Below are 10,960 nucleotides of genomic sequence, written 5' to 3'. Positions count from 1 at the left end.
TACTCATTCAAATGTTTTTCTTTATTTTGACTATTTTCTACATTGTAGAATAATAGTGAAGACATCAAAACTATGAAATAAAACATATGGACCAAACAAATAAAAAATTAGCCACCCTTTGCCTTCATGACATCTTTGCACACATTCTTGGCATTCTCTCAACCAGCTTCACGAGGTGCCTTCATGAGTCACATGGAATGCATTTCAATTAACAGGTGTGCCTTGTTAAAAGTTAATTTGTGGAATTTCTTTCCTTAATGCATTTGAGTCAATCAGTTGTGTTGTGACAAGGTAGGGGTGCTACACAGAATATTGCCCTATTTGGTAAAGACCAAGTCCATATTATGGCAAGAACAGCTCAAATAAGCAAAGAGAAACAACAGTCCATCATTCATTTTAGACATGAAGGTCAGGTAATCTGGAACATTTCAAGAACTTTGAAAGTTTCCCCAAGTGCAGTCGCAAAAACCATAAAGTGCAACGATGAAACTGGCTCTCATGAGGACTGCCACAGGAAAGGAAGGCCCAGAGTTACATCTGCTGCAGAGGATAAATTCATTAAAGTTACCAGCCTCAGGAATTGCAGCCCAAATAAATGCTTCACAGAGTTCAAGTAACTGGACACATCTCAACATCAACCCTTCAGAGGAGACTGTGAATCAGGCCTTCGTGGTCGAATTGCTGCAAAGAAACCACTACTAAAGGATACCAATAATAAGAAGAGACTTGCTTGAGCCAAGAAACACGAACAATGGACATTAGACCGGTGGAAATCTGTCCTTTAGTCTGATGAGTCCAAATTTGAGACCCAGAGAAGGTGAACAGATTATTTCAGCATGTGTAGTTCCCACACTATTTTGGTTACTACATGATTCCATTTGTTATTTCATAGTTTTGATGTCTTCACTATTATTCTACAATGTAGAACTAGTAAAAATAAAGAAAAACCCTTTAATGACTAGGTGTGTCCAAACTTTTGACTGGTACTGTACTTGAGACCACTCATGCTGTAAACACAATCCAGTTCCTTGCATTTGACGTAACAAGAGGTGATGCAGCTAGTCAAGATTCTCTCAATGGGCCAGCTTTAGAACCTTTTGAGGATCTGAAGGCCCTTGACCAATCTTTTCAGCCTCCTGAGGGGGAAGAGGTGTTTCCATGCCCTCTTCATGACTGTGTTAATGTGTGTGGACTATGATAGTTCTTTAATGATGTTGACACTGAGGAACCTGAAGCTCTCGACCTGTTTGACTCTCCATTTCCTGTAGTCCACAATCAGCTATTTTATCTTGCTGACGTTGAGTGTGACGTTGTTGTCCTGGCACCACAATGCCAGGTCTCTGACCTTCTCCCTAAAGACTGCCTCATTGTCGACGGTGATCAGACCTACCTCCGTCTTGCGGTCAGCAAACTTGATTATGTTGGAGTTGTGCGTGGCCACACAGTCATGGGTGAATAGGGAGTACAGGAGAGGACTAAGCACACACCCCTGAGGGGCTTCATGTTGATGGTAAGCATGGCAGATGTGTTCTTGCCTTCCCTCACCGCCAGGGGGTGTCCCGTCAGGAAGTCCAGGATCCAGTTGCAGTGGGAGATGTTCAGTACCAGGGTCCTGAGCTTGGTGATGAGCTTGGAAGGGACTATGGTGTTAAATGCTGAGCTATAGTCAATAAACAGCATTCTTACAAAGGTATTCCTTTTGTCCAGGTGGGTGAGGCCAGTGTGGAGTGTAATAGAGACTGCGTCATCTGTGGATCTGTTGGGGCGGTATGCAAATTGGAGTGGGTCCAGGGTGTCTGGGATGATGGTGTTGTAAATATTTTCTTATTTTTGAACTGCACTGTTGGTTAAGGGCTTGTAAGTATGCATTTCACGTTAAAGTCTACACCTGTATTCAGCGCATGTGGTAAATAAAGTTTGATTTGATTTGACCAACCTTTCAAAGCATTTCATGGCTATAAATGTGAATGCTACGGGGCAAGGGATTTAGGCAGGTAACCTTGGCGTTATTGGGCACGGGTACTATGGTGGTCGGCTTTAAAAAGTTGGGTTTGCAGACCGGGTCAGGGATAGGTTGAAAATATCAGTGAAGACACTTGCCAGCTGGTCAGTGTATGATCTAAGTACATGTCCTGGTATTCTGTCTGGCCCCACGGCCTTGCGAATGTTATCCTGTTTAAAGGTCTTACTCACATCGGCTATGGAGAGCGAGATCACACATTCGTCTGGAACAGCTGGTGCTCTCATGCATGGTTCAGTGTTGCTTGCCTCAAAGCTAGCATTGAAGGTATTTAGCTCATCTGGTAGGCTTGTGTCACTGGGCAGCTCGCGGCTGGGTTTCTCTTTGTAATCCATGATAGTTTGCAAGTACTGCCACATCTGTAGAACGTCAGAGCCGGCGTAGTATAATTAAATCTTAGTCCTGTATTGACGCCTTGCCTGTAATCCATGGCATCTGGTTGGGGTATGTACAGTGTATTCATACCCTTTGCTTTTTCCACATTCTGTTGTGTTACAGCTTGAATTTAAAATGGATCAAATTTAGATTTTGTTGTCCCTGGCGTAACCACAAAATCAGGGGCTCGGATGTCAAAGTGGAATTATGGTTTTTTTTATGTTTACAAATGAATGAAAAATTAAAACCTGAAATGTCTTGAGGCAATAAGTATTCAACCCCTTTGTTATGGCAAGGCTAAATAAGTTTAGGAGTGAAAATGTGCTTAACAAGTCACGTAATAACTTCAACAATAGGACAGAGGGCATTGGCGGTCTATTTCCTCGTCGACAAAGGCTCATTGGGATGCCCCCTCGCCTGCCTCTCTATTGCAGCCGCCGCTCAGTAAAGACCATCCGAGCCCCTGATTTTGCATATAGCGGCTATTTAGATTTTTCTTTCAATTATTATTATACACATGTGTGGTCTACCTTAGTTGAATGCACTGATTGTAAGTCACTCTGGGTAAGAGCACCTGCTAAATGACTAAATGTTTTATCTAAAATAAAAATATACTGCTTCGCTTGTGTCCAGAGAAGACAGTGGGGTTGAAATAAAATGACTTTGTACCATCTGTCTCTTGATTGGTAACTACCATTTGGGGTTTGAGCTCACAAAATAGTTTAATGACATTCTGTTTTTTTGCTCTATATCTACATTCTAGACTGTAATACCTTCCTTTTCTTTAGACATTTTGGTGGATAAGGATGAACAGAAGATGATTCCCTTGAGCCGTCATAAGTAGCTTGCAGGTGGCATAATACCAACAAGAGCCATCCATATCAAATGCCAATGAGGCCAACTAACCACTGACTTATCAACAGCGTGTTCCGAGGTGGCGGGAGTGAGCACGTACACCAGTAGAGTGCGTAAAACAACCTAATGTGCTAGACCTGTTATGAGTGGCTGGTTCGGTTATTCGGGGTTGAACGACTGCGCGGTGTGTCACGTGACGGCATCTGCTGCTGGCTGAGTGAAGCGTGTTAGCAGGTAAAGAAAGAAAAAGGTTTGTTATGATAATCATAAACAAAACAATACGGTGGATCCACTTTACTGTAGTGATACTCCGAAAATAGATAGACCGAGCCATCATTTCACGTTGCCAGTTAGCTTAGCCACTTCAGTGCTAAGTTAGCTCTAGCGTCTCCACATTGTGCTATCGTTTTCAAATGCTAAAAATGTATGCTAACTAGCATGCTAGCCAGATAACTCACGGGTCAAATAGCTAGCTACCTAGCTATGTCCACACTTCTTTCTAGCGGGTTACATTGTAGTATTGTATACAATTTGTAGATCACGTTGCTAGTTACATGTTATCCTTTAATGTAATGTTATTAGTCCACGTGTGTGGAGTACAGTGTATGGGCGACTGTTCCTCAAAGAGCGACCATCATAAATCATTAGCTAGTGGTACTAGCTAACTGGCTAATATTAGCCGTTTACACAAAGAGCTCCGTCCAACATTGTTTATTTTGGTCTCTGACAGTGACTGCAAACCAAGTTCTCTGCGGTAGCATACTTAGCTAGCTATCAAACGGGCGTTATGGGTTTAATCATGAGGTTAGCTACTATAGTTACAGTAATTTTAGTAAACATTTTAGCTAGCTAATGTTATCTATTTAACGATTAGAGCGAGACAGACAGTTTGGTCTTTGCTCAAGCTTACTTTAGACATGTGAACAAAGAATAGATTGGCAATGTTAACGTTATAACTAGCTATGTTAACGCGTCGTTAGCAAGCAAGCCAACGTTAAGTCATCGTCTTTACTGTGAATCATCAAAATAATAAAGCGCTCAACCAATCTAATTTTGGGATGCTCTTATTTCTGGAAATAGCTAGCGAACCTAGCTAAAAAATCTATTTTTTTCTCGATTACAAAGACGCTTAGCTATTTAGCTAACCGAATCCGGTTTGTTCATTTGTGTACCCACCCTGATTAGAGAACACAGCTGTCACAACAACAATGGCAGCTGCTTTGTTAGCTAGACGAGAGCTAGCAAACCAGCTACGCACTATCATTAGATTATCAGAATCGCACTTCATTTGTAAATTAGTTGGCTAGCTAGGCCATATATCCGCTTGGCATTCCGTTAATAGCGATACCTAATTTGGCTAGCTGGCAAACGTTAGTAGTTTTTAGTAACTTCACGGGCACATGTCATGAACCATTGGCACGTCTCAACTTTTTTGGGCAATCCCAAATGGCTGCCTATGATTTGGACTAGGCGCTGTGGTTTGAATGCCTTGCTATAATGTTGAACGCTAGCTTCAAATCCACATTCGCCATTGTCAACAGAGCAACAAAACTATTTATAAATTGCCAGAATTTATAGCTGCCATTTAATTCAATAAAATTGATTGTAGCCAGGTGTATGAGCGATGCTTGTTTGACCATTACATCTGTGTTTGTGGGAATGTTTTTGAATGTTTGGGTGAGAGATGTAAGTTGACACCAGAACAGCCCCCCCCCCCATGTCTAAATTTAAACATGAGGGGCGATGGACAGGGTTATAGTCTTACACGGCACAGGCAAAGTTGACGACAAAAGCAAGACTCGGTACAAGTAGTCCTGTGAGGTTGAAATGATTATGATGTCCATCTGACTGACTGCCTCCCCCCTCCGTTGTTCTGTTTCAGATTTTTCTATTTTGTACATACATTGTTTTGTATATACTGTATATGATGACTTCAGTGGTCAGCAATCCACCTCGAGGAACTCGAGACAGAGCGCTGCCCACCACCACACAAACCACACAGCCACAAAAACAGATACAGGTGAGTTCCATACACAATTTCAGAGTAGCTACACTGTACAGTGTACCTTTGGTTGCTACTGGTACTAAAAATGTAGCCGCTTATAGCTCTGATGCAATGGATTTTTAAAAAAAAATGTTATTTGACCCATTGCATTGGGAGCTCTGCAGTGTGCAGATAAATTGTTTTTTCTAAGTGTTCTGTTATGTCTGCCTGCACTTCGTCAAATCAGTTATGCCCCACCCCACCCTTCTCCTATGTTACTGGTACCATAAGTGCATCTTTTCACTTGAAAGATAATTTATAGCTGACATGAAAGATAAAGGCCATATCTGCATATGTTTCAAACCATTTTGAAAACTATTTGTTATTGCCGTTTATAAACGTTAAGACACAGCATAAGAATTGTAGTTCACATGGAGCCAGCTGTGGGTGAATGTAACTGCTGAAAACCCTACGTATGGAGAATGTTTTTCGAGAGCTACATATACTCATATCTTGGCCAACTTGACTTAATGTCCCACCAAGCCTTTGTTATACCATACCCAGGGGTCGCATGATCTTTTCTCGTGTTATTCCTGCCATCACAAGTACATATTTCAAATGTGCCTCTCGCCTTTTAGTCTTATCACACACACACAACAAATGGAGGTCACCTGGGTGTAACTACTCTTTTTTTTTTATGCAGGCCACAGCGGAACAGATTCGGCTTGCCCAGATGATCTACGACAAAAATGATGCCGACTTTGAGGATAAGGTCAAACAAGTGAGGACAGTGTGTGAAAGATGTTGTGAACATGGCATTTGTATAGCAGTGTGTGATTTTTAATTACAGTACCAATGCACACTCATCCCACACATGTCTGTTTGTGTCCTCTTTGTATTTGTGAGTGCGTTTGTCGGCACTGCTGAGTTGTTTTATGTGCACACGTGCCGATTAGGGCAGTGAACATTTAAATTAAATTTGGATCCTTAAAGTTAAGAACCCCCCCCCCCCACAAAGAATTCCTCACATAATGAAAATCACAGTGCAGTTATCACAAAATATATAATTTTCTCGGTTAGTCTAACTACACAATAAAGGCCTGCGCAATGTTTTAATTTGAAATAAAACCAGAAGAGGTGAACTTCAGTATACTTTGGTGAATTTGTAAGGCATGCAAGACATTCCCAGATGCATATTACCAAGACAGCCCGTGGTGCCACCTCTTTCCCTCGGGCTGGCTCGCCTGGGTCACATTCATTACTCCCATTCTGTATCACGAAGTAAGCAAACTAAACGGCCGAGACCTACCTCACTTTGTCCAATTGAAACTCGTTTTAGTTCCAAACTGTTTGGACTAATGATTACAGCCCACACTCTTTTAGCTAATGATGTGAGTTTGTTCGGTTTGTTGCGGCTAGAATATCCTACCCTATTCATTGATTAGGCCCTGCTTTACTGAAGGTGCAAGCCAAGAAATTGAGAGATACGGCTAATGCCGATAGATGAGCCTAGTGCACGGTTCTTGCTCTCTGCCTGGTGGCCGGCTTGCCTATTCTGTGCCCCTCTTACTCCATCCCTGTCTAATTTGCTATGAAATATGCACGTGTTAGTTGCTGTACTTCCAGATACACAAACAAACTGGTCTGTCCCAAAAACACAATCTTAGGAGTCGATTCCTAGCAGAATCGAATGTTGACACACCGGGAGTCCACACCGGGAGTCTCCTCCACTGTCAGTGCCGTTAACTGTTAGAAAAATGTGTCAGAGAAAGACGAGCGATAGCAGCAAAGTCCTGTATGGCAATACTTTGAGAAGGAAATGGCAACTTTTGGAGTTGGGATACCGTAATGGTAGTACATGTGCAATGTTTAATCATCGGAGAGGAACTCGCCGTGAGACCCAACCCGTTGCCGACAGCTACGTTGTGAATTCAAGCGGATTTTTATTCATTTTCCTCTTTTGTACTTTTACCCCTTTTTCCTCCCCAATTTCGTGATATCTAATTGGAAGTCGGTCTTGTCCCATCGCTGCAATTCCCCTACGGACTCGGGAGAGGAAAGGGTCAAGAGTCACGTGTCCTCCGAAACACGACCCTGCTAAGCCGCACTGCTCCTTGAAACACTGTTCGCTTAACCTGGAAGCCAGCCACACCAATGTGTTGGAGGAAACACAATCCAACTGGCGCCCGAGGTCAGCCCGCAGGCGCCCGAGGTCAGCCCGCAGGCGCCCGAGGTCAGCCCGCAGGCGCCCGAGGTCAGCCACAAGCACTCGCTGGAGTGCGACGTGACTAGGAAATCCCGGCTGCGATGCAGTGCCTTAAACTACTGCGCCACTTGGAGGCCCATTTCCCGTAGTTTCAATGGAAACATTTGTAAATAATTATTAAATGGCAGTTTAAATGTAAAAAAAATGTCTACTTGGGGAAAGGGGGTACCTAGTCAGTTGCACAACTGAATGAATTCAACCGAAATATGTCTTCCGTGTTTGGCCTCAACCTGTCTTTAATCACTGTCCTCTACACCTGGGAGAAGTTGTTGGGGGATTAACTTCCTTGCTCAAGGGCAGAACGGCAGATTTGTCCACCTTGCTGGTTCAGGGATTTGAACCATCAGCCAAGTGCTAATCATATGTGTGTATTCCCACAGCTGATTGAGGTGACTGGGAAGACCCAAGATGAGTGTATGGTGGCCCTCCATGACTGCAACGAGGATGTCAACAGAGCCATCAATTTCCTGCTGGAAAGCACCTCTGACACGGTGAGGTTCACCGCAGGCGCTCACATGCGTCCACGCTCTGACACAGGAATTCACATCCAGTGACACTTAACTCTAATTAAAGGGGCAATCTGCAGTTCAAACTTCCACAAAGCAAACACCCTGCTACTGTTTTGGTAAATGGCTGAGTGATGGGGCTGGAGAAGTGTAACCACTCTCAAATTTAGAGACTGTTATGGATGCTAGTACTGACCATACATGAGATCCAAATGATAGTTTGAATCATGTTTTCAGCCTATATAGAACAGCTCTCTCCAACCCTGCACTTGGAGAGCTACTGTCCTGTAGGTCTTTGCTGCAACCCTAATCTAGTCTACCCGATTCTAATAATTAGCTGGTTGAATCAGGTTAGTTACAACTTAAGGTTGGATCGAAAACCTACGCGAGGGTTGATCTCTAAGGACAGGTTTGGAGTGCCCTGCTAAACATTGTTTGTAAATAATGTAATTGTGATCAAACACTGATGTTAAACTAGCTTGTATTTTGGGTTCTTATAGAGTATGACAGTTGATCTATACATAATTAACTTACCTACAAAAATGAATTCCAATTGCAGGTAGACTCTTTAACTACTTTAGTCAGTCCCAAGTTTGCGCTCAAAGTATTCTCATAACCAAAATCTACAACCTATTTCTCATGTTTGCTTATTCAGGTTTGAGTGTTATGTTTGCAATAAGGTCTGTTTGTCATTCAGACCTCCTGGGAGACAGTTGGGAAAAAGGCGCGAGGCCCCGGGAAGGAGGGAGGACCCTCTGAGATGAAGGACAACCGAGAGAAGAGGGATCGCGAGGCAAGCCGGGGCCGCGGGGGTCCCAGCAGGAGGGGCCGTGGAACCAGCCGTAGCCGAGAAGGTGAGAGCCGGACTCCTAGGGCTGTTAGTGACCATATTACCGCCACAACGATGGTCGAGAGTCGCGAATGTGGTCAAATTCGACACACGGTAACCATTCAAACTGTGCTCTGTAAAGGAATGGCGCTGAGTAGCCTAACCAACTTGCTAATAGTAAAAATAGGAACCTTTTGAATGAGTAGGTGTCCAAATTTTTGACGGGTGCTGTAGATATTTCTACCGAGATGCACTTTTAAGTAGATAGTTGTTGGCTCAATGACTGGAAGTCTATGGGAACAGCTAGTGTAAATGAAGCCTTATAGAGTTGGCTGCAACTTCATCTTCCAGGTAAGGCGGATCAAATATTTCAGCAAGTAATATGACTAAACTCAAATGTACTGAGGGGGTAAAACACATTTTCTTAGAAAAAATGGGTATAATATGTATGAAGACAATGTAAACGGTAAAATTGTCACGCGTCAACAAGTGTATGGAGGTGTATGCTCAATACAAAATTACAACTGGGAAGGTTCAAGACCCTCAAGGATGTATTGCAAAATGGTATACTGTGGACACCGGAGGGTTGGAGTTAAGATCACAGTGGATGGTGGATTGGCCGCTGTGGGTGAAAATCCAGCACTTGCAGAAAGAGGAAATCAGGCAATCATTATGCATGTGCTGTAGATGTGAATAAAATGGCTTTAAGTGGAAGTATTGTTGTCTGACTAATCAGGGGAGGGGTGGTGGAATGAGGGGGATTAGAAATGACGCAAACAATTTTATTTGCTAGAACCCAAAATCTGCCGTATAAAAGTAGCAATCCAATTTTTTTTACGTCAATCTTGTTTCAAACTCTAAGCCAAACGCAACGGTAGCCATTTGGAATAAACTGAATCACATTATAAACATCTGAGGTTGTAGTGAACCTTCAGGAGGGTAGCTCTCCAGGAACAGGGTTGGAGAGCCCTGGCATAGAGTTTGAGAGGAATAGGTCCATTGCACAGACCGAGGCAGCTCCTCAAACAGCTGGTTGATGCATAGAGAATCACTTATTTTACTTCAAGTCCAGTCATTGCGCAACATTGCTGTACGGAATCGCGTGCAACAAGTTTTGACGGCGTCTTAAAAGGAGGATCTCAGCTTTCCAGTCATAATGTATTTATTTCTCAACTCCTAATGCGCAATGATTCACTTTACATCCGGAGTAGCCTACTGGCAACGCCGGACAGGCATCCTATATGCTATTACCAAGTTGGTGCATACGAATGCCATGCCCTGATAATGGCCCGTTAATAATGTGTGAAATTGTTTTTCATTTATTAGTATAATCTGTAAAGACAATATTGAATTGCGACTAGTCTGATGGGTGAGAAGAATATTCTCACTTGGGAATGAGACGGGCTGCGGGTGCAGTCTCGGCCAGAAACCGAGCGAATGCCTTGGACTTTAAAATAAAAAAATCATCAAATTGCATCACGCTGCCCATATTTTGAATTCCAAGACATTCTACGCTTTATCACTAAGGTTGTTAAATAATTCTAAATTAAGCGTTTAAGACCTGTTTCAAGTCACTTTTTACATCACTTGTAATAGCCGCTCAATGTGCACACTCCCATGGCAATCATTTAAGAAATATCCCTTCTATTTTATTCAGCTATATGTTCACTTGTATTCATATAACTAAAATCATAGAATATAATGGGAATTATAAGCATATCTTGTCTGCTATAAATGAACTAGACCTCAGCCTAGGCACCAGGTGTATGGATTTAGCTAAACGTGTTTGTTTATTAAAGGTCAATTACTGTGAGACAGGCAGTCCATTTTCATGACCGCCACAGCCCTAGGGACACCTACCATCCCCCTTTCAAAGGTACTTAAGTCTTTTGTCTTGCCCATTCATCCTCTGAATGGCACACATACACAATCCATTGTCTCAAGGTTAAAACATGAGTCTTTAACCCGTCTCCTCCCGTTCATATACACTGATTTCTGAAGTGGATTTAACAGGTTTCCTCAATAAAGGAGCACAGCGTTCAGCTAGTCTCTCATGGAAAGAGGTGTTCTTAATGTTCTGGAAACTGTTAAATCGCCTCTTTGTTTTGCGAGTGTGTTGACAAAT

The 10,960-nt window shown here is 42.8% G+C and overlaps 1 protein-coding gene across 1 annotated transcript; it reads left to right on the top strand.

Annotated features, from left to right (window-relative positions):
* Positions 1-3,348: 3,348 nt before the first annotated feature.
* On the top strand, positions 3,349-10,960 carry LOC124036072 (ubiquitin-associated protein 2-like). The gene is made up of 6 exons (XM_046350198.1): positions 3,349-3,500; positions 5,133-5,270; positions 5,938-6,015; positions 7,881-7,991; positions 8,704-8,860; positions 10,635-10,960. Exons 2-6 carry the CDS (start codon positions 5,175-5,177, stop codon positions 10,646-10,648), a joined length of 456 nt encoding a protein of 151 aa, XP_046206154.1. The 5' UTR covers positions 3,349-3,500; positions 5,133-5,174; the 3' UTR covers positions 10,649-10,960.

Source organism: Oncorhynchus gorbuscha, linkage group LG05 (assembly GCF_021184085.1).
Source record: "Oncorhynchus gorbuscha isolate QuinsamMale2020 ecotype Even-year linkage group LG05, OgorEven_v1.0, whole genome shotgun sequence".
NCBI lineage: Eukaryota > Metazoa > Chordata > Actinopteri > Salmoniformes > Salmonidae > Oncorhynchus > Oncorhynchus gorbuscha.
This window is presented reverse-complemented; position numbering and strand designations above follow the sequence as displayed.

What these genes read in the sequence shown, in the direction of transcription:
- LOC124036072 (XM_046350198.1), top strand. Translation starts at nt 5,175, where the DNA reads ATGATGACTTCAGTGGTCAGCAATCCACCTCGAGGAACTCGAGACAGA. An exon ending in AGCCACAAAAACAGATACAG is followed by an intron (nt 5,271 to 5,937) that starts GTGAGTTCCATA and finishes TTTTTTATGCAG; the next exon opens with GCCACAGCGGAACAGATTCG. An exon ending in TTGAGGATAAGGTCAAACAA is followed by an intron (nt 6,016 to 7,880) that starts GTGAGGACAGTG and finishes GTATTCCCACAG; the next exon opens with CTGATTGAGGTGACTGGGAA.